General features: G+C 32.5%; 1 protein-coding gene across 1 annotated transcript; it reads right to left on the bottom strand.

Moving 5' to 3' along the window:
• Positions 1 to 31: 31 nt before the first annotated feature.
• On the bottom strand, positions 32 to 21,768 carry LOC106719870 (protein scabrous). Its single transcript, XM_014514339.2, has 6 exons — positions 21,486 to 21,768; positions 11,259 to 11,421; positions 10,511 to 10,678; positions 1,357 to 1,830; positions 1,056 to 1,256; positions 32 to 960 (listed from the first exon to the last, which is right to left on the bottom strand). The coding sequence occupies exons 1-6, from the start codon at positions 21,662 to 21,664 to the stop codon at positions 238 to 240; spliced, it is 1,908 nt and encodes a 635-aa protein (XP_014369825.2). The 5' UTR covers positions 21,665 to 21,768; the 3' UTR covers positions 32 to 237.
• Positions 21,769 to 24,413: the final 2,645 nt, after the last annotated feature.

The following is a 24,413-nucleotide window of genomic DNA, read 5'->3' on the forward strand; positions in this document are numbered from 1 at the left end:
GTGAAAATACAGTTTTAAATACACCAGCGGTCCTGAACACGATACTAAAGATTTATAAATAAGCAGTAGACTTTGGAATATTCTACTGGCAAAGATAAGATATACTCGTATTTACCATCGTCTATTAGTTTATCTTTGGTATATTTTGAATATAATATCGTTAGGGCTAATATAATTATATGTTCCCCGATCTAAACCTTTATGATTGTTTATACTCAGGGAATAGAGGTATGGCGTTTAAACACAGCCGTGCATGAGCGAGCGGCGGAACAAGCGCATCTCGCTTGTAGCCACAGCGATCCACTCGTTCTTAGCAGCGTCGAACCAGGTCAGGCCAAGGGTGTATTTCCCGTTGATGTTTACGTGCTGGCAGTGAGAGAACCACCAACCTCCCTCATAGTTACCAGCGCAGTGGGTGTTGGAAATGTCGCGATCGCGATCAATCGTCGAGAATTCCATATGATTTTGGTATTCAAAAGCATCGCTAGCGTTGCCGCTGAAACCACTGATCTCAAGAGCGTAGCCAGAATCCGCGTTACCCACAAAGAAGTTTTTGTATTCAGCATACCAGACTCCTCCATAGATGTCAGTCATATCAATGCGCATGGATGAACAGTTGTCCTGGGTGAGCCGATGCATAGATTCAAGACCGATCCAGTATTCGGAAGCGGGATTGCCAAAACCATTGACGTATTCAACGAATTTTCTGTTGAATTCGACACTGCCATTGTATCGACGTTGGAGGAGAGTTGTTCCATTCTCACACCAGGTGTCGACGGGAGCGTGACCAGGATGAATCAAGTAATCGCCAGCTTGACCGGACACTCCAGAGCAATCCTTGGGCAGCTGGTTTACCAGGTCTTCGTATTCCCGTTCAACGGGTTGCAATTCCTTGACTTCGCCCATGATTTCCGGAAGAGAAATAGTAGTTTGGTTGGCCTCGATATTGTTGGCTTCACTCTGTGATAGAAACAATGATCAGCAATTTTTGAATTATAAAAAATATTAATACAGCATATAAGAAACATTTTGAAAATTAAGAAAAGTCTTCTAACCTTTAGAATGTGATCGTTAAGACGATAGAAATGTTGCTTGGATCGGCCCTCGAGGGCAACAATGGAGTCGTTGAGCTTCTTCATCTCGAGGCGGTCCATCTCAGCGCGGTCGATGGTGTTGCTCACGCTCACAGCAATCGCTTTCACGGATTGGCGCAGGTTTTCCTGATCTTCCTTTAGATAGGATGACTGAGCGTTGAGCTATAAAAAGGAACAATTAGAATTTCAGAAGTTCTAGTTTTAAAATTACCAACAACAATAAATCTGTTTTAAAAGTTGTAGCTAAGACTAAAATACTCACTTGAGCAAAGTTGACGTCTAATTTAGAAATTTCTTTGCGGAAATCTGGGATTGTTTTGTCGACCTTATTTTCAATACTTTCAACGTCTTCACGTAGTTCCAACATTGATGAGTGAACTTTATCCAAATCCATAACTTTTTGGGTTATGTTGATAAGATCGGTGCGCAGAAATTTGCTTTCGACTTCAAGAAAATCAACTTTAGTAGTAATTAGGTTCCAGTTGGGTTCTTCGAAGCGATCGAGACGGCGTTGTACGTCGAGAATTTGTGTCTGGAGACTTTGTTGGGACTCGTCAAGTTGTTGTTGAGTGCGCGCCAATCTAGAAATCTGAGTGTGCACCATCTTATTGTTTACCAACTTGTTGCGCCCAGCCTTATTGTGCCGCAGCTTGCGACGCGAGTGGCGTATTTCATGCGGGGCCAAAACTTCGTTGTCAGAATTCATATCCATTTCCTGCATCTGTTTAGCTTTGATCTGTAACAAAGTATAAAAAATGAACTTTTTCTTTTATGTTATGATTAAATATGTTATGTTATTGAAATCAATAACAATTTATTTTTATACGAACAAGTAAAGATTCAAAACTAATCAAAAGCAAAAGCAGCTCAGACGAGTCATTTCGTTTTGTCAAATTTTTATATCTATCTATATATATAAAAGAAAGTTGTGTTAGTTACACCATTTATAACTCAAGAACGGCTGAATCGATTTGACTGAAAATTGGTGGGCAGGTAGCTTAGAACCAGGAAAGGACATAGGATAAATTTTACCCCGTTTTCTACTTTTTTTATTCCGCGCGGACGGAGTCGGAGTAGTTAAAGTATAAAAACCAGGCTAAACTTTGCTAAATGATACATTTAGTGCAGAATAGTATGGATTCATTTCAATATTGCACTACGTACAGTTCAAATCGCTGTTCCGTTTTAAAGCCGTGGCAAAAGTTGAAAAGTTCACTGGAAATGAAACAGGAACTCAAAAGGAAGTTCGCTCTGTAATGAACATTGTGACGGGAAGTAGAGGGTGAACAGTCGTAGCCTTCGAGAATCCTCGCTCACCGACTGCCACGTCCTTATTAACTTTCGAAGTAACTATTCCTTGTTAATTAACTGTGTAACGTACTCTAACTAATCATGTCAAAATCTATAATAAAATAAATCTATTGAATTTCACCAAGAGACAATTTCGTTTGACTGGTAAATTACTTTACTATATTTCAATTCAAAGAAGCTGTTACGTCCTAACTTTTAATTGAAGAAAACTACTCAGATGTTTTAATTACAGGGCAAGTTAAGATATTAAAAGGATTCGCTGCGACGACCTCTTTTTTGAGATTTAAGTCTCTGCTTTCTGAATTTGCAAAGATACATTTAATAGGTCTATAAATGGTTGGTATTTACGGTCCGTAATTTATATGAGCTGTGAGCCATCTGCTTGCAACGTTGCCGTTGCAATTATGCCGCCAAGGAACAGGTTTCTCCAGGAGGCTGCGATCCTCAATGCTGTCGCCTTGAGATGCGCACTTTTGATATTCACAATTTTTTTAATGAATTTCGCAAACAATTTACGCTTTGATACATTCCTAGCACACTATCATATAATATAACTGATCAAGACCTTTGGCATGTTAGAAGATATTACTCTTTTTAAATTGCGATAGTTTCAAGAGTGCACTTTCCTAAGGTTTCTTAGACCAAAACCTCTTTATAAAACATATCGTCATCCTTTTCATAATGTTTGACAAAACAGAGATAACAATATGTCTTAAACGGAGATTGAGATCTCAGACACCCACGGTTATTTATTTAGTAAAAAATTAACGTTTTTAATTCAAAACATGTAGAAAATAAATTCGGTAAGTAGTGACTATTATAAAAATGTAAAAAAAAATAACTGGTTGGTACAGATACATAAAATTTAAGATTAAAATACATTTAAAAAACATCAAATATTTGAAAGTAGAAGTAGCATGTAGCGTTCGATATTGGAAGTATATTCGTGTCGCGTCTGTCTCGGGCGCCTGACCAGGTGCGCGGGCGCAGAGATGTGAGCGTCCAATTGCCTCTATCTACCTATACATCTTTAATATATGCATATACTGCGGCAGGTGGTCCCTCCACTCCGATAAAATATATTTAATGCTGGGTAAGCATTCGCTATCCGGTTTGCAATATGGATGTCTGGTACTCTTATGATAAAAAAAAAAATTCTAAAAGTTTATGTTAATTGGTATCGATGATGATATTTTTAATGTATATTATTACTTAGATTTACAATGCTAGCTAACTTTGATTTTATCCTAATAAAAAAATCCGTAAGCATACTGAGTCGGCAATGTAAAAGGGCAGTTCAAAAATGATTTAATTATTACGGCTTTATCAACAGTCTAAATGCGGTTAAAAGATCAATTGTGACACAGAGCGGTGCCATTAATGGACCGTTACAAGCAATAAGTCAAGTTACTCTTAAGATCATAAACAAATGCATGAATTTTAACAAAATCGAGTTCTGTGGTACTAACATCGAATGGAATATTTTGTTATTTTATTTTCAGGCAAGCTATATAAAATACTAACTGGTATTTGGTTGCTGTAAGCTCGTACATCGGACAACATCCGTTGCTATTCGAAATTCATCCGCCAGAACAAGACAAAAGGGCCGCGAACACCGCGAACATATTCACAACCGTGGAAACCGGACTTAGGGTTCACACTGCACTTATGCTATTCACACGAGGACAGAACAGCGAGGCAATGTAGTAGGGCAGTGCAGTGCTGATATTATTTGAATGCATATAATGGCCAAGAATTTCAAATATACCCTATTTTTCTTAAAGAGTATGATAGGGATGATCAAACAATAAAGTGTTTTACTCTTTTGTCCGCGTGTAAAATCGATATTGGACTCTTTCAATTATAAAATATAAAAAGTATCTGATTTTTAAACATACTACACTACAACACACAACTACTTATAATTAACCAAATATTCTTTTACCAATATAAAGTTTTCCTTTCGAGTGAGCCAGTCTATAATATTATTTTCTAAGTTTTGTTTTAAATAAAAGATCCGATGAAACTTGACATTTTTTTTAAATCTCCAAGGATGGATTCGCGGGAGACAGCTAGTTTAATAAATAGGTAGTTCTCGTAACTTTTATAACGTAAATAGAGCTAGCAATTGTTATCTTTAAACAGATGAAGCCACTTCACCATCAATCAAACTCAACCTAGATACATTGAAAAACACTCAGATACAATTAAAATATTCCGAGCTATAAATTAATCCAAGTTTTATATCTTGACAACCATTGAATTTGTAATATTATTATCTCCTAGATTTACTGTTTAAGATGACAGTAGTCTATTACTTTTCGGAATAAAAATATTCTCGAAGTGATTATTTTATCGTTCATGTTCTATGAATGAAAATCTAAAAGGTCGGTCGCATAGCCTAGTAACTCTATGGCTCAATCTTCTAACTTTACAGACTCGAGACTTGTCCGCCCGAAGGTGGCAGATGTGAGCTATTTTTAAAATCGTTTTTATTCTTCAACGCTTAGTTCCATATTTCACTTTTTTGCGTTTGCCCCCTATACTCATAATTAACAGCATGTTTGTGCACAATGTGCAAATGTTTACATTATTACAATGTGTATATTTTGAAGTTTTATATGCGACATTTAGGTGATTATAAGAAAATACGGGTTAGTTTATCTATTCCTCCTGAAATATAACCCCAATGTGTGATAGATGTCCAAGTATACCGTTTATGAAAATTCTAACAATTTTTGTAGTTTTGTACAACAACATAAACAATTATTATTATAGACTATATATATATAACTGCATATTTACGTAGAGCAATGAGTTGTAGTTATATTACTGTTGATATGTTTATAAAATAATTTAATTATAATAGTAATAAAATTCAATTTTCAGTCAACTATAACCGCTAAGGGTTATAGATCTAGGGTAATAGATAGACTCACTCGAAAATTGATGATGGTAGGTTAAAATAAATTCTGGACGAATAGGTGGGCAATTTTTTTGTATCGCCCCATCAATAATGGTCGACTTAACAAAGGTTTCTTTATCAATACCGTCGAAAGCAACTCATTGGGCGACGTACCTTTGTGTCGGAACATATCTCGTTTCAAATGCAATTCGAAATTCGCTGTATATTGTCAGAAATGTTTAAATATGTCGAAATTTCCGATGTAATTCTAAGAAACTTACAAAGCGATTTAAAATGTCCATTGACCATATTATAAGAACTTGTGAATAAAAACATTCCATAGAGTTTTTTATGAATCACATCAATAGAATGATAGTAGTTAGAATTTGAAACCCAATTTTTTTTTGACTATCCTAACATCGTAGTTATGTCAAGTTAACATGTAGATATTAATTAAACTATAATTTAAAGAACTTCTTCAGAACTCGCTTTAATTATTAATATTTAGTTTTGGTTTTTCTATTAATTTACTTATCGTAGTAAAATTATAATGTCACACTTATCAGGCAATGTCAGCCATTAAATTAAATAAATGCTGACGTTTTTTTTTTTTCTAATCTTTTGAGTATTTTATATACATTTATAAAAAAAGAAAATTGTTTTATGAAGTGCAAAATATGTGCGCAAGTTTGCGGTAAAAGATTGACCGTCGAATTATTAATTACTGCCGCGGATTGGATTTCGTTCAATGCATCGTACGGTGTGAGGTCTAAATTTTTTGCCTCGGACAAAAGGTCGGTGTCGATTGGAGGGTTCCCACAGGCACTCCAAAAGACTTTCTCACGACCTCTGTTCAATGTTCACTTACCCGTTTTACTTCAGATTAAAATTTTAATTTTTAAACGAAAATTAACAAATTGCACACAAATAGATATCGTGTATGTATGTATGTATGTGTGAATATTGTAATGTATAGTATAGGTATAGTATATGGGGGATTACATTAAGTTAGCGCATGAACCGCTCGAACTTAATTAAACTTGATTAAACTGGAAGCGAAATTATAGTTGGCTATCCAATTCAATTCCTGTAGAGAAGATAACCAACCATTCGTGTTATTGCAATCAACACATACAAATACAATTTCGAATAATTATATTCAATACCATGAAATATTATATATTGGTTAAAGAAATATTTATCAAGGGTTTACCTTTATATGAAGTATTTGTTACTGCGGATTGAATCAGTTTTTCTAAAAGACTTGTGCTTACACGAATACTTCAAAAATGAAATAAACATTAATCAAACAATATCAAAATAAGAGTTCTAATCATTTTCGCTTATCTGCGATGTAGGTATCATATTATTTTTAAACCGTTTAGCCGATGTTATAATCACAATAGCAATCGAAGAATGTAATTGTTTAGATGAAGATCGAATAGTTTTTTTTCGAATAATTATTTTTAGATCGATCTCAATCGTTGGGATATTGTCAGTTAATTACAATTAATTTAATATTAATAATACAATTATTATATTATAACGGCAATTGACGTCGATAAGGTTTAATTTATATGAACATTGTCCGATATATTTTATTGAGGCCCATCCCCGGTGGCCGGTAGGCGGCTATTTGCTCGGCATCATATTGTTCAGTCGCTGAATGGAACTTCCGTAACACAAGATTGCACAGGTGGATGTGCAACTTCAATTAAACCAGTTTTTGAAGCGTGAATAATAACTACATGTCTTTTACGTGTCATCTGAATTTTATTAAACATAAAACAATGATTGTAATGAAATATTTAAAATTCAAAATGAATTTTTAAAGGCAAATTATGATGATGGAGGAAATATTTTTTTTTACGAATATGTAAGGCAAAATCTGGTTTGTGTCTACCCCATTATGCTTCGGTTTGATGCTTACGAGAGGGTTACGCCAGTAAGCATATTGACCGGTAAAAAGTCGCAGGAAAAACGGTTAGTGACCGTTGCACTCATGCACCGTGAAGAGGGTTCTCACCTGTTATTTCGAATTATCAAGCTATAATCAACCTTATTGTGATAGTAATAAAACTCTTCAAGTCACAATCGACTTGGATTTATTAAAACCGTCTATGAAGAATGTTCTTCATAGCATTATTAATTTGTTATAACAATAGAAAATATTGCTATATAATTTAGTTTATATAATACCATATCTATGTAATTTAATATCCTTATAAAATGATTAAGAACAATAAATGAACAAAAACATTATTTATGTAAAAATATTTTTTAATAAAAGTATAACTATTATTGCCAAAGGACAAAAAGTATATAAAAAAAATAAAATCCATATACATTTCAAAATACGAGTACTTTCATATTTTTGAACTGAAACTGAAACGTTACTCTGGAATTGATACAGAACATTGGAATAGTACGCGACAGTGCAATGAAAATTCCATTCATACTAAACCGTATTAATAAACAGAATAAATCCCATTTTAACTTTCATGTTATAGTTACGTTACTTTTAAACACGTTTCATACTTATATTATAAACTAGCTTTTACCCGCGACTCTGTCCGCGCGGAATAAAAAATAGAAAACGGGGTAAAAATTATCCATGTCCGTTTCCTGGTTCTAAGCTACCTGCCCACCAATTTTCAGTCAAAACGATTCAGCCGTTCTTGAGTTATAAATAGTGTAACTAACACGACTTTCTTTTATATATATAGATGCGAATGTTTAGCTGAATGAATGTTTGTTATTATGTATATCTCGAGAAAAGTTAAACGGATCTCGTTGAAATTCGATTAAGATGAAGAGTATAGTCTGGAAGAACACATGCACTACTAAATAAGATTTATTTTTAAGTCTTACGGTGTAGCCGTCCACAGCTTGTTACGTAATAATTTAATGCCATCTCAGAAAAATAACTATTATTATATTACTAGACTCAATAAGTTTGAAATAAATTGTTCGTTTTTCAATAAAGTTGAATAAAGTTTCAAAAGTGTTTAAAAATGTAAGAAGCTCTCTTCGGTGCTTGCCTTTCTTGTTAAAAATTTAAAAAGTATTCTGCAACGTAGTCTTTACCAGTACGTAGCTACATTTATTTATAAATGTAATATTGTTATAAACTAAACAGAAATCAAAGTCTCTAATTAAAATCATGCTGTTAGAAGTGAGTATCAGTTATATAGTTATCGATTGCTATTAATAACCTTTTAACCTAAACGAAATACAAATGTTAGGACTAACTTGAGTCTGTGTTTGTTTTCTAACAAGAAACTACTTGAAATTTTTTTTTCGTTTTCAATCAATAACTAAAGGAAATAACAGTAAAATATAATCCATTCGCAATATCAAGACCAGGGATTATTTTTTTTTTAAGTTATAGGTTTAAGGAAATGTAACATTTCTTTTAAAATGAAAATAGCCAAAAAGCCTTTTAAACATACAATAACTTATTTTATTAATTTAAAATAAATTAATAAAATAAACCGACATTAACAACATAATGTATAGTTGTGTAAATAGGAACACGTTTCTCCATAGTCCAGGCGTATGCATGAGTTGCCTCTGTAGCGTAGCTGCCTTGAATCACAGGGCTTTTAAACGGGGCTTTAACTAAATTATTTCATAGCTGTGTTCACAACACGAGTGCAGAGAGTCGGGGGGAGAGGCACCGTTTCCTCCTCATTTCCGGTACTCGGGGTCACATAAAGGCGAACTTGGTGTTGCCTTTGAAAGTTCGCTTGCTTTAATGATAATAAGAATCTTAATTACAGCCCCTTAATGACGTTGTTAAATTATAATGGAATAACCGTAAAATGCAAGGAAGGTTGCGCTTAAGTGAAATAAACTATGTTGTATTGGCTCAAAGACATCACGTTCCTCGATCGCAAGTCGAGTGTTACCTTAACATCTCGAGAGACCACTTGAACTTATATAAAGTGGTTCGAAATAAGTATAATTTTATTCTCACTTCAAAACAAATTTAAAAATGTTATAAATTTTCCAATTATAAGACGTATTATTGGTGATTTAATTTTTGTTTGGAATTTAGTTCATCGCCACAAATATTCTATACCCAATAGAATAATTACAGTTTTCCCAATAACGTATAATAACATTTAAATCATCTTGTAACTTAATATTCATAAATAGAATAGACAAAAGCTTAGCTTCCAATTTTGATATTGTTTGAACCGTATGCTATATACTATCGAATATGTTTAAATACCTTTCAACATAATTAATGCAACATTATAACAAAAGACGTTACATGTAGCGCAAAATTTCAGTACATTTCTCAAATTACTATAAGAACAAATTGGTACCCCACGTACATATCAGTCGCACCATTTGTATTAATACATATCGTCATCCCTTTCATTGTCTTTTTCAACTTTTTTTTAACATAGACGAAATTATTTGATACACATTTTACTTCAATCTTTGCTATAAACTTTTTTTAGAAATATATTTAAATGTAACTGTGTGAGTACTTTTGTATAAAAAGGTTTTAATAACATTATTGTTTGATGGTAGAAAAATTAATTTAATTAATAACTGTTATCAATTAATGTTGATTTTTTAATTTTCTTTTTAAATTTTAACCTTTCATCATATTAGTGATCTGCCTGTATGTGGTGAAATCATAAATTTAAAAATGGTAAGTAACCGACCTAGATAAATGAAAATCAATGTTACCGTACATTACATCTTAGAAATCTGAGGTTTTATTTGTGCCAATAATCAAAGATTTCTCCCTGTACTGAATTGAATGATTGACTGACCGCGTCTCCGCAGGCTATTAGTAAATATTTATTCCAATACTGTGTCCACATTCTCATTTTGTACGTATATTTGAGTATAGGTTTCATTTTCCATATTTTCATTTCATATTATTCTTTCATATTCGGAATTTGTATCGAAACCTATTAAATTTTAATAAAAAAAAAAAATGGCGAGTATCCACTGTCGTCTTTGAGAAAATCATTATTAAGTTTTTTTTTTTTATCAAATTTGCATTCCTGTAACAAGTACTTAAAAGAAATTTAATATTTTTAAAGAAATCTCACCAAGGGTTTCGACTGGTGAGTCGCCTGTACAAAATTTTTGTGTTATCTGTTTTTATTACGTGAATGAGAAGAATGAAAATATGTTTTTACCAGTGGCAGTGGATAGTATGAAATTAACTTACCTCTTTAGCCAGTTTGGCATGGTTTGACTTGACTTCGGCCAACATCGAGCGGAACTGTTGACTTTCATATTTGAGGCGGCTAACATTGCTGTCCAGTTTATCGACGCGAGCCTCGTGCGTGCGAGCCAGCTGAGCCAGGTCCGATGTTTCCATCAATGCTTGTTTTAACTAAAAAAAAATTAACTATAGTTTTTTTTTAAAGAAAAAGTCAAAAAAGCGGGTTAGATTGTCAAATTATTAACACTATCATTATTGCTTATTTCTACTTTTATTTTGACAAATTTAATGATAAATAAAAAAAGAATGCATTAAAATATTGTACAACATATTACGTTGTCATCCAAGAAATTTTCTATTACAAAGTTTGTGTGTGCACGTCGTTGCCAACAGGTGATTCCGACAGCGCAATATGCGTATACGTAATGTAATTTAAACTAGATTTTGAGACTGAAACTTTCATCTTCACTCAATATTTTGTTCGATAAAAAACAAAAAACCAAAATTGCATTGGGCCAAGTAGGTCACAAATACGTTAGCGCCGAACGCAGTTAGCAAGAAGTTGATTTTTTTTATGATAAAAACGCTGACTTTAAAAAATTGTTAAAAACTGTAAGAGTAAAAGTTATAATTAAATTAAATATTAAATTATTTTTCAGTGCTACACAAAATTAGGTAACTGGCGCACTCATAGTCTAAAATAAGGGAATTTTTAAATGACTACTATTAATAAAAATAAAAATGTGCTTACCTCGTTTCGAATGACGTGAAGGTGTCGCAAAAGCTTTGAGTTGTTGAGGCTCTGAGACATTTCCTTCATCTCGAGTCGCAGCTCGTCCATCGAGGTCTTGGCCCACTGCAGTGTCAGCTGTTCGTTACGCTCATGGTTGTCCGTAGACTGCGCCGGCTTCGCTCTGGTAAAATAGTTACAATTATTATACATTTATTTAAATCTAACGCAATGATAGTCTTGAGATTCATCAATTTAATGTTGGATATTTTATGTAAATGTACTCAATTCTATTTAAAGAGAAGCTTATGCATGCGATACAATTATTTGTTGTACAATTATTTCTTCAAAGATTTTTTAGTAAAACAACATTAGGCCTAAACCAATTTTGGAGCGTGTTCCGTAAACAGACCACTACCAAAGAGTAAACATGGGTCGTGATCTAAAGTAGATGCAACCATTACACTTTAATTAAGTTGGGTGATGTTAAAAAAGCTTAACAGCTGGTCGCACTGGTTGTTTCATTTCAACCTACAAATCGTTAAAAGCTGGCATATATTGATAACGCACGCATAAGCGAGACACGGGCACAGTACGTTTAATCAACGCTTCCTATCAAACTATTCAACAGACTATCGAAAGTGCATCGAGGCGTGGCCTGGCGTGAATAATTTCTCTCTTTGAATAGCGTAATTCGATGAAGCTTTGTCAAACGGGGAATTGGCTAGACGGATTTACCACGCAGCATTCTATCATCCCTTGTGTGTAACTTGTTTGGTGAATTCTCGTTAGAACTGAACTGGCGAGAGAGATATTTGATACTCTATTTCTACTTAAATGTAAAACGAATCGTTCAGAAGTATTTTCACACCTGATACAAAATAATAATTTATTTTCTGTCGACAATGAAATCGGCGTTCAAACATTAAGTTAAAGTGCATCTGTTGGAGATAAATACAAGAAAGAGCTAAACGATCTCGTAAATTGTACAGAAATTCGTAATGCAGCAGAACCGAACTCGATCTCGTTACCGCGACCAAGTTAAATACAAACTTGCTTAAGATAACGATGGTTCGCTCTGCAACACGAGTTGGTGTCTTAGCTCCAACTTCGACTGAATCAGTTTAACCCTTTTGACCTGTATTATTTGATAACTGAATAATGATACCCTTTATTCTCTATTCTACCACAGTCATATACTTTAATCAGAAACGTCCTAATTCAAGAAAACTTTGTTCATGGTGAAACAGATTAAATACTCTTTGCTTCGTGATACCAGTTACAAAATTAGCTTTGTATTTTCTCAAACGATCTAACTCGTCGTAACCAGAGAACTGATATAAATGTATTTATGCAAGGAGGTAAAGTTTTGTTAATATGTTAATCACGTTCAGTGCTATTACGTTTTTTCGTACGCAAGTGGACCCATTGCCGAGAAAGTGGAACTGGATATGTTATTAATTAAAATCAATGTGTTAGCCAGAAAATCGTTTATACATTTAAAAATACCAATTTATCTTCTAAGTCTTGCGATCGTAAATTTAATTTAAATTCTTGAGACTACATTTTCGGTATTAATATAATATCGTGATATGCAACAAGATTACAATGGACTCGCGACTGTCATAGTTGAAACCACAATATTCAACAATTCTATGTAATTTCGAGGCAAATCTATGTATTTGAAAGTTTAATATTAGCTAACTTAGTTCTAAATGTAGGTAGTCACGTAACGAGGAGATTTAACAATATTGTAGTTAGAACAGGAACACCGGAAGTGACTCTATGCATGAGTGCGCAATGGTCTTGTTCCATGAACCATCCCCTGCCTAAATTAGCGCTTAGCTATTTACACTTTACCCACTCTAGCTAGTGGGTCTATTTTAATTGCATGAGCGCGTTTAAATTATTATCAAAATACAAACTGGAACATTTTAAGACATCTATATGTATAAAAGAAAGTCGTGTTAGTTACACTATTTATAACTCAAGAACGGCTGAATCAATTTGACTGAAAATTGGTAGGCAGGTAGCTTAGAACCAGGAAACGGACATAGGATAATTTTTACCCCGTTTTCTATTTTTTTTCCGCGCGGACGGAGTCGCGGGAAAAGGCTAGTTTCGTATAAAAAAACTAGTCTTAATATATAATAGAAAAAGTGCTAACATGTATTAATTACTTATGTGCGTTCCACACAGAAGACAATCTCGTAATGCGTTCCTTCTTTCTTTGTTCCTTTTAGTACCGTCGAGTCGCGCCGTCGACTCTTAATGAAGAGTAAATTCATTAAAAGTAAAATAAAAAAATGAACCGCAGTCTCGAGACAAACTCAATATAATTTCTTATACTCGTAGCACAGCAATGAGGCCACGAAATATTTAAATGAGGACGAGTATTAACCCACACAAGATTTTGAAACAAGAAATACTAAATCAGAGAATTTATTTTCACTAAATGCAAGTGTTTTTAAAATCAGATACACGTGTAAGAATGCATTTGTTACATTTCATATGCATTCTCGTTGGAAAGGAATCTCGACTGCTATAATTAAAACAGAGCTTGTACAAAGACAGAGCTTTTTAGAGTGCATAACCTCGACTGGCACAGCATCAAAAGAATCCCACTATATTGGAAAACTTCAGTACTCAACAGAGGGATAGTCAAAGGCGTTGCAGCTTTACAAGCCGGCGCGTGCCTCTTCGTTGTTATTTTATCACAGGGCGTATAGTAGTTTTGTATGAGTAGCCGTTTAATATGCAACTAGTCCATATTTATATTTCGAATGCCAAACGCAGCACTTAAAAAAGGCTAGCTTATGTTTTGCATGTTACGTAGTTAAGGAAAATATTATCATTTAATAAATTGTAATCTTTTGTTACGTAACAGATTTACATTTTAGAAGAATACACTCCTACAACATTATGTACATACTTATTAATATAACGAGATATAGCGTCTAAATTAACATTCTTAGTTGACAGGAAAAATATATTTTATAATTATTTAGGGGGCACCAAAGAAAGTATGCAAGAAAAGTGATAGAGATAGTGGGATAGAAAACATACTACTTATAAGGTAAAAAAGGTTTTTTGGGGTAAAAAGGGTGATTTAGTTCAAATCCAAATAAATACATCTGAAAGATCTGTGTCATCCCGTTCAATATTGTTTCATGTATAGCTAAATTGTTAAAAATGAAACTAGCAGTAATCGTATCCTCTCTACCGCAGTGGAAGTGTAATCTAATGAAGTTATGTAGTGCAGGGTATAACATCCACGTTGTGATGTTAATTTTGGTGTAACTAGTGTTCATAGATACGGTAATGTAATTCAAATTCATGGTCGCGTGCGGTATATTATTAAAATTTAAATTAACAAACTAATGCAAGCAATTTGCTTTGGCTGTCACCGTTTCTATTAACAATTAACGTATAAATGATTTTTGGTGAACATTTATCTATTATAAAATAACGTAGGTAAACTTAACAAATAATGGCGAAAATAAATAATGATCATATTCTAAAACTCATTGCATATTAGTTCTGAATATTTTTTATGATAAAATGTGAGTTACCTTCACATATCTTCTTTACGATAGAGGTTTATTTACATGCAAAATATCTAAGCAAATAAAAATTACCTCCACAAGTTATCACACTCAAAACAAGTTCTTTCTTATAGAGTCCTCATATAAAATTATCGTATGGAGTTTAAAAAAATAGTAACTGGAAAGTTTTTTTAAATGTGAACAAAATAGATTTCTTTAAAATTGCAAATTTACCGCCGATTCATTAAAAAATCTAAATATTTATTTAGATAGTAGTTAAATATTAATTCATTTTAATACACCCTGTTAAGGTAAAGTTCCATCTAATTGTGTAAAGGTAAGAAATAAAGTTGAATAGTTTCTAAAGGCAGATGTAACGCCATGTGTTCGCTGGCGGCATTAGAAAAAACACGGAGCTTTAAAATAGTCTTTATAACATCGACTTCAAATTCCAAACGAGGTAAGGAATCGGTGTGTAGAGAAAAAATCTATATGCTTAGTTACCTAAATCTTGAGTTTTATTGCTGGCACTTAAGACCGATTTTCCTAAAGTTGAGTTACGCGGTGGCCTAAAAAAAAAACAAACGTTGGCCAAATGTCGTCAAATTAAATGCATCGTAGCACCTGCTCTTTGTATTAGACGTTAGAAAAAAATCAGAGACCGGCACCGCCAACTGACCGACGTGTCTCATACACGTTTCGGTAGAAAGTGGTTTGGTTTATTAATAATTAATTGAATTCGTTATCATACTAAATTGGATCGGTTCGCTCGATCGAATTAAACCATAATCTTAAATAATAATTTGAACAGTTTTTGTTTAGCGACTGTTAACGTTCGATTGAAAAAGGTTGATAAAGTTAACCAAAAACATTATTATTTATAGAAGCAATTATTTTAATATAGAAGTCACTGATACAGCGGCGGGGTCTTTTATATCTCTTCTATCATCTGTACAAAAAACGACAGTTTTTTTATTACGATATCCTCAGTTCGTAAGAAAATAAAAGCTGAACTTTAACAATCCAAGTCTTCGATTAAGAAATTTTAATTAGATAATGCGGTCGGTTGCATTTTCAAGTAAAATTTATGGATAAGGTTTTGATATGTCTGATTCAGATAAACATATAGTTTTTAACACATTGAATATTAGTACTTTTATACATAGTAATTAAATAGTAAATTATAATAGTAATATATTATAATAGTTCAAGTTGTGATAGAAAAAATTTAAGAATAACTTGAGGTAAAAACTATATCATGTTACGTCACGTTATATTTTTTTATAGAACAACTGTTTTCTTCTATGAATGTTTTTTTTCCTGCGCACGCGCGCCATTTGCTAGGTACCTACCGGATGTGGGCTCGCGGCACATTATTTCCGGTCGGGATATAAATAAACATCCCATTAAAGCCAGATGTTCACCCCCATTGCTACTATTACGTGGACCCCTTGATTTTATTTCTATAAATTTACCCCTTCGACAGTCACCTTCGACAGTCAAGACTAGTTATCTTTTAATTTATTTTTTGTTGTGATCTTAAAGACTTAAGACTTGACATCAAGTTTTATAAATTCATTATGATTTTTTTTTATTTATTACTTTAAACTTAGTTTTAAACTAGCATAGCTATATTTTATACTATTATTTTACTGCCGTCATCCCTAATTCTCTTAAAAAAATTAAGGTTATCTTTTTATAGAGGATGACGGAACGTTATTTATTGGAATATTATTAATAATTATATTAGCAGTTAACTGATAGAAGACGGCGCAGGAAAGGCGGAGTCGGAGACCAAGAAAAACATTGAGTCGCCAACGTAACTTAATTAATTATATTAGCAGTTAAGTTTATTTCAAATGGAAAAAATACAAAATAAAATGTACCGTTTTATTAACAATTTTCATTATTAAGGTTCTGTTTGGAATCTGGTAAAATTCATTTCACTCTTGTATAGAACCATATTTATTCATATAAAGAAGTAAAATAAACAACAGTAATTTTTTTTTTCATAGACAAATGTAGTAAGAATAATAAGAAAACTTTTGCTGTGATGACATTCGTTTTTGATACCATTGTTAGTCAATGTCAATTTTAAAATACACCTACATAGAGTACAGAATTACAATATTATATTTAGCGAAATCTATCTTCTATTCATATAAAAGAAAGTCGTGTTAGTTACACTATTTAAAACTCAAGATCGGTCGAACTGATTTAGCAGAAAATTGATGGGGAGGTAGCTTAGAACTAGGAGACGGACATAGGAACTTTTTTATCTTGTGTGCATTTTTTTTTATTCCGCGTAGACGAAGTCGCGGGTAAAAGCTAGTTTCGTATAAAAGTACAATATGTCTATTCGAATGACATATGTCGTCTTCATAACTAACTATAACTTCATAACTATCAAAGGTCAGATAACAGAAAATCTTATCATTAAAAAACTTATCGCTTTGGTAAATTAGAAATAGTTGTCTAAACTAAAATTGCTCAGAGCATTTTATTTATGTTAACGAAAACAAATATCGTGTTGAAAGAGAACTTATATGAGGACACTGAATTAAAAAAGTAATTTATTTCTATTCATTTGTCTCGAACAACAAAGGTTTCATAAGCACTCTCAGTGGCATACAACTGTTTTACAAAATGTTACTTTCAAAATGATGCGCTGTAGGGACAACTCTAAACACATGAATTAATACAAGTCCCAGCGGTTTGCAACAAAAGCTCAACGCTTATCTTTTCAACGGAGCTATTTTGGTATTTAATGACTTCGCTATTTGCAAGGTATACCATTGTTCTGTATTTTTTACCTGCTTACTACGTTAATTGTGCGTATCTTTTTTACTATATTTTATGCTTATTTTTTATTTCATCTCATAAATTTTTGTTTTTAGCATTATGACATAATTACAAACAGACTGATCTTAGATTAATCAAATGAATTTAAAAACATGGATTAATAAAGATATGACATTACCGTAACTTTCTTAGACACGAGACGACTAAATACCCGTATAAAAAACCGGTCTAATTCATAAAATATCATAAGGTTTAAGTTTTTAATATATTTAAATCATTGTGAAACACTTCAATGAGTTAATAATAAATAAATTAAAAACTTTACCCTTACGTTTAAACGACCGACGCATACGTGCTTTTTCATACGTGCATAAATTTCTTATCAAAGTTAAATTTGAACTAAATGAATTGAAGTAGGTTTAACCTAATATTATAAATTATAGAAATACTACCCTCTAACGGCACAACGTCGACGTTCAAAGGCGAATTTTAGTTGGAGAGAAATACTTATCAAGCTTTAATATTTATTTGAAGCAGATTACGTTTCGGTCGTTTAATAATTGAAACCTTTAATAATGAAAAAAATACACAAACCTTTTTATATTAACATTAATTTACCATGGGTTGCTGAGCCTAAATTCTCTGTATAAAACATATCGTCATCCCTGCCATTATCTTTGAGAAAACAGAGATAGCAAGATGTTTTATATGGAGATTTTGGTCTCAGAAACCCGCGGTTAGACTAAAATGGAATTAAATATCTGAGCCGGTGAGAATGGCGCCGCTGTCGCGATTAGTGCTGTCATAAAACTTGTAAAACCTACGCATGGGCATATAAAATGGTGTAAATGAAAAATCATGACACGACAGATACAGAACGAAAAGATTTTTGTGAAACTTTTTTGACATTGACAGATTTGCGCAAATGGGCTGTCATAATATAATTCGACTTATGCCTACCGTGTAAAACATCCTTGAAAGTCTATTATTATAGAACATTAGCAGATCTTCTGAAATTCATTTAACACTTCTTGTAACTTGTTTTGTTTTTAAATCCCCTCGGACGGACTCACAGGCGACAACTTGTCCTTATAATAATTAAAATATTTTAACTAAGTAATGGGAAATCACCAAAAAAACACAAAGTAAGCTCTTTGAATAACAAATAGAATTTACATGACATATGAGAATCTGTGATCTGCAACAAAACCGTTGAGATAAATAGACATGATATTGAAAATTTTATCACTTCGACAAAATGCAAAAGTAGTCCGTGAAATACCCAGTACTTGGTGTACGCTTGAGCAATCGTACTTCGTCTTTGAAAAATTCACTGACACGCTTTTCTTAAATTTTCTGAATGAGATTGCCCCTCTTCTTTCTAATAGCAAAAAAATCTAGTGTTTTTGTGAAATTATCGCCCAGAAAATCGGAGACACTATTTGTATTTATTTAAGAAATGTTCGAAGTACAAGAGTTAAATGTCGCAGTGGTTATGACAAAGCTGGTCTTTAAAATCTGCAATACTTCTCTGTGGTCCATCCTAGATAAATTCTAGAAAACAAGGGATGAAGCGTTCCGTTGATACGACCCGTTTCCTGAGTGGCTCTTGTTTCTTGTCAAAGCTTTTCTGACACCCAACTTTAAAATTATGACACGTCTTGCGAGAATTCAGAGCGAGCGACGGGCAAACGACGTGAGTTAAGCCCCTACTGTAGCCAACATCTTGCATTTATCGACAGAATCGTTAAACTGTTAATACATATTAAGTTAGTAACATATTTCATCAGTAATTTCTAACATGTCATGCTTTAAATGTCACGTACACGATATTTTTTTGTCAAAATTGCCGGATCATAATTTTCATTAAACATTAAAAAATTGTCACACAATGCCTCATACTATCAAATAATTTGACAAACAAGTGACATTAAAAAAAGGACTTCTTAGGCTTATACTGTATTACCTAGCAACACTTAAATTGTAATAGCCTAAACTAAATAAAAGTAAAAAGTTGTTATTATAAAATATAATATCCCGTAAGTAGTCGAAGTGTAAATCAAAACACTTATAGACATAAAATGTTCAATACACAGTTGCTGGAACTATGAAAAGAATACAATAATGTACTCGTAATAACAAAGGAAACGGGCTCCAAAACATGTCTTTATCAAACCCTTCAATCAGAATTAAACTCAGGGGACAGCACCGCTGACCGTCACCAGGTATCGCTAAATAAAATATCACGTTAAATTATTTTACAGTCCATATAGTTAGTTCGAAGACTGTAACTATTGTACAAAAAAGCGCCAGACTATTTAACTAAAAATATATATAGAATTAACGCATTATGTAAAATACGTTTTTTTTTCTTTTAATATTGTGGTTCATAATCCTTTGATGATGAAATATTGTTCTTGAACGCGCGAAATAATCGTCAATGCGTCGCCCGAAACTTGAATAAATGGACTACATGTGTGCAATAAAATTAAATTTGTATGCAAAATCCGGCGAAAACAAACGTTCGTTAAAAACTTAATCGCATTAAAAATTGTCCACGACATTTTGTGAATTAAGGTTTTATATTTAAAAAAATAATTATATGTATAATATAATATATATAAATAAGAAAGTGAATTCTTTACAATGATTTTAACGATTACAGAATAATTTACATACGCTAACGTTTAAAATTAACATTTCTTTAAATGATAATTTTACACAGATGCATTTATAAATCTCAAAGTTAACTATTTGACATGCCTATATTATAATATTTGATTAACGCTTTCATTGCCATCAATCATTTATCCGGTAATCAAATTCGTAGATCCGAAAACAATTACTCCTAATTTAATTTGGTTTCAAGCAGCATTAAAACTTACAACCGTGGACTAAACTCTTGAGCAGATAAATTACACGATTATTCGATTATTATAAAAATTTAACTTTTTATACAATCTTATAAAATTAATTTAAAAAGTTTAGTAATATGAAGCTTTTAGAAACAGCTTAAGTACTTTGGACTGTCACTTCGGAAAGCTCCTGACTTGCTGGGCATAAAAAATAATTTCGGATAAAATTTTCAATTCTCCTCCGTGTAGTTAATATTCAATTTTGTTAGTTTTATTGATACTACATAAATATTAAATCATAAAAACTAGAAGAATATGAATTGATTTAAAATAAATCAGAAGGGGCGTTTAGGTCGCAGTAAACAATAAATATTGGTAAAAGTAAATTGGTTTCTCCAAAATCGCCTTATTTCAGGGAAACATACAATTTGAAGAAATAATATTTTGATGAAACTCCCGATGGAATCTAAGCGAGAAACAATTGAACAATGCGCGCTCTATTTGCTTAATTATATTCGAATAGTTTTTGTTAACTATACATTTAAAATACGTTTAAAACAAAAAAAGTGTCATAAACAATAATTACGCTTATCTTACTAATATTATAAATGCGAATATTTAGATGCGTGGATGGATATTTGTTTAAAGGTGTCTCCGAAACGGCTCATCTGATTTTGAAAAATGTTGCACAAATGTAGAACATAGTCTGGAAGAACACATAGGCTACTTATTACGTTATTTTTAATTCCGCTTGAACGGAGTAGCGGGCGACAGCTAGTATTAAAATAAATCTGAAAATCTTTGAATGCTGGATTTATAAAAAAAGAACAAACTCGCAGGGGCTTGTTAAAATTTCGCTGCGATTAATTAATAGCTTTTCAAATAAAACTAATACGCACAGCATCAAACACAAACAAAAAAATTAAACAAGCCCAGCAAAAGTTGCAATTTTGTAATTGCATAAACGTTTTGGTATAATTACTATTATATATTGCCAAAAATCCAACACACAAATTTAATGAAAACTTAAAACTAAGTTAACTTACTTGAGTTCCTCAATTTCCTTCTGAAGACGGGTGACATCATTGAGATGGGAAGCCTTCAGGATCTCGATCTGCTCCGCCATGGCTTGTAACTCTTGCTTGACATTAATCTTGGCGCCATTCACAGAAATTAAAAATATAAAGTTCATCAAAGATAAAACACCAATGTTTAAGCACTTCATTTTCGTGCAAGTTATAAGGCGCGGGCGAGAGTGAGACACTGCGCGCGCGTCCGCTCCAAACAGTGTCCAGTGCGGGAATGACTGTTCGCAGGGCCGCCCTACCTTAATACATTCGACTGTGTGGTGCAGATGTGCACGATCAACAGTTGTCCAGAGAAGCCCGATTCCCTTGTGAGCGTGTTTTTCAGGCACACATTGTCAATTCACACGGCTTATGTAATATACGCTGCTTTTGCATTTAGTTACTGATACAGTTCTATGCAGGCTTCTTTTTTTCTTTGTGCGGCATATTTTTCACATAAATGTTGAATTCTCTCACAATTAATAGATTGTTTATAACATTTATTACTATCGCATACTTTAACTTCAGAAGGATGTACCGAGCCTCCATCATACTTTCCTAAAGAAATGATTAACTAAATCTTATGTTTGTTTTAGCCCGTCGTCGATCGTAAGTATTGTTACGGCATACGAGAATAGCAATATATATATTATGGTTTCTAAATTAAAATATAGTTTTCTACTTACCTTTTCAAAAAGACTTTTGAATCAGTTTGACCAAAAGAAACTTTTTTTTTCCGTCTGAGGCGAGGTTATTGTTTGTCGCTGCATGTAAATATGATTTTATGTATTTTACTGTACTACGATACTGTAGCTGTCTCAAGTATAACATAGAGTAGTTTCGACCCTTGTCAATATTAATTTACACAGCAAATTGTTGAACGGTTTTCAAATTCAGTTTGTAATTAATAGGACCTTGTGATTGAAAGCAATGATAGCTCTTGTTTTATAATTACAATAAGCTTAAAAAAAATTAAATTTGAGATCAGTACTTAAAGCGTTTAACTTTTAAAATTTTAAAACGATAAGGTTCATATAACAGGTAAATATAAAAAAATATTTTGTATTTAAAACTACTTAAGAGGAAAATGTATTAAAATTTTCGTGGAATGGAAAATACATAAAAAAGGTCAGTCTTATTAGTTAACAAGTAGCTTTTAATGCATTTATCGCAGCATAAAGACTTCAATAGCCGGAACAAGAAAATTCGTGGCGTCGTGGAAATTGTTTAAAATTTGCAGGAAAAGAAGTACTTTAACAACTTTTTTTTTTTAATTCAAACATTTTTTCCTACTATGAAGAGATTTCGTTGTTGAATATAATACATGCAAAATGACGTAGAAGATCGTAGTCAGAATAGTAAATACTTACTTCAAGTTTGCACTTTGCCAAAACACCATTCACCGTACCATGTTATTACGTCATTTTTTTCCATGAGAATAAAATTGGTTACATGTTTTATATGTGTGTTTCGACACTATACAAAAATATAAAAATTCATTCCTATCATTATCTCTGACAAAACAGAAATAGCAATAAGTTTTAAACTGAGATTTTGGTCTCAGAAGACAATTTGCTTTTCCGATTATCTTATTACAAATATAACGTTTCAATTCTCTACCTTCTTGAAAATTACATTTAGATTTAAAATGATTGTTTTTTGTGTATTATTTCTTTCTACATTAAATAAATAAGCTTGCAATATTTTTGAATTTTTGCAATATATAAAAATACTAGCTTTTACCCGCGACTCCGTCCGCGCGGAATAAAAAAATAGAAAACGGGGTAAAAATTATCCTATGTCTTTTTCCTGGTTCTAAGCTACCTGCCCACCAATTTTCAGTCAAATCGATTCAGCCGTTCTTGAGTTATAAATGGCGTAACTAACACAACTTTCTTTTATATATTTTTTATTAAAATGGTAATATGGATAAAAGTAAAACAAATACCAGCGAATCAATATAACAATGGATACCCAGCATAATTTTCTTTTTGGATAGTCGCTTTGTTGGATTAGAAAAGAATATTTTATTTTAAAAATTTGTCTAAGGCTTGGTGTGAAACTGTCTGTGTAACTGTTTGAAGCTGCTCAAAGCGTAGTGTAGCAATCTGGTAAAATCCCCTGATTCCGTCTAAGCTTTGCTTTTATTCGAGTTTTAAAATTTATACGTTGGTATATTTTTCTGATCCTATAATAGCATCGAAATTTTCAATAACAAGCTTCGAGATTGTTAGTGAGCATTTTTTCTAGTTCATATATGTACGATGAACAAGGTCACGAGAATGTTCGCGTAGTAATTTTATTAAATCCGGTACGATCAATCGAACGTTGCGATGCCCGGGTACTGGATTAAAAAACAGCTTAATAATAAAACGAGCATGAGAGATTTAAATTTAATAGATTTTATTTTCATAACATAAGTTTGTGTTTGCCTTCACCAATCTGTTCAACATGTTTTATAGTTAACCACCTAACGAAGTTTGTTCGTGGAACAGTTACGGGGCACTTACATATATCGTAACGTAGAGATAAAGCCTTGTTACTTCATAGGAAACCTTTAAATTATTTTGTTAAATAAATTAAACATGTTTGTGTTTAAAAACATGGAATAAACTCGGATACAATTTTTCACTAATTAGTTCGTGCATTTAACTTTAATTAAATATATATACAAAAACGAATTCCGGGTAATCGTAAATTTTATTATTTTACGTTTAAATAATTTCAATTTACGAGTGCGAAAATAAAATAATAAAAATTTCAATTTTAACTGAACTCTGATGTTGACTTAATTTTATTACAGTAAATGCCTATGTGTTCTTCCAGACTATGTTCTACATACATCTATGCCAAATATCACTACATTTAAATTTTCGGCTTTATAATATTAGTAAGAAAATAGCCAGC

Source organism: Papilio machaon, chromosome Z (assembly GCF_912999745.1).
Source record: "Papilio machaon chromosome Z, ilPapMach1.1, whole genome shotgun sequence".
Lineage (NCBI taxonomy): Eukaryota > Metazoa > Arthropoda > Insecta > Lepidoptera > Papilionidae > Papilio > Papilio machaon.

Excerpts from the sequence above, each read along its gene's own strand:
- LOC106719870 (XM_014514339.2), bottom strand. The coding sequence starts at position 21,664 with ATGAAGTGCTTAAACATTGGTGTTTTATCTTTGATGAACTTTATATTT. Across the intron at positions 10,679-11,258 it reads TTCACGTCATTCGAAACGAG|TTAAAACAAGCATTGATGGA; the intron begins GTAAGCACATTT and ends ATTTTTTTTTAG. Across the intron at positions 961-1,055 it reads TTAACGATCACATTCTAAAG|AGTGAAGCCAACAATATCGA; the intron begins GTTAGAAGACTT and ends TTTCTATCACAG.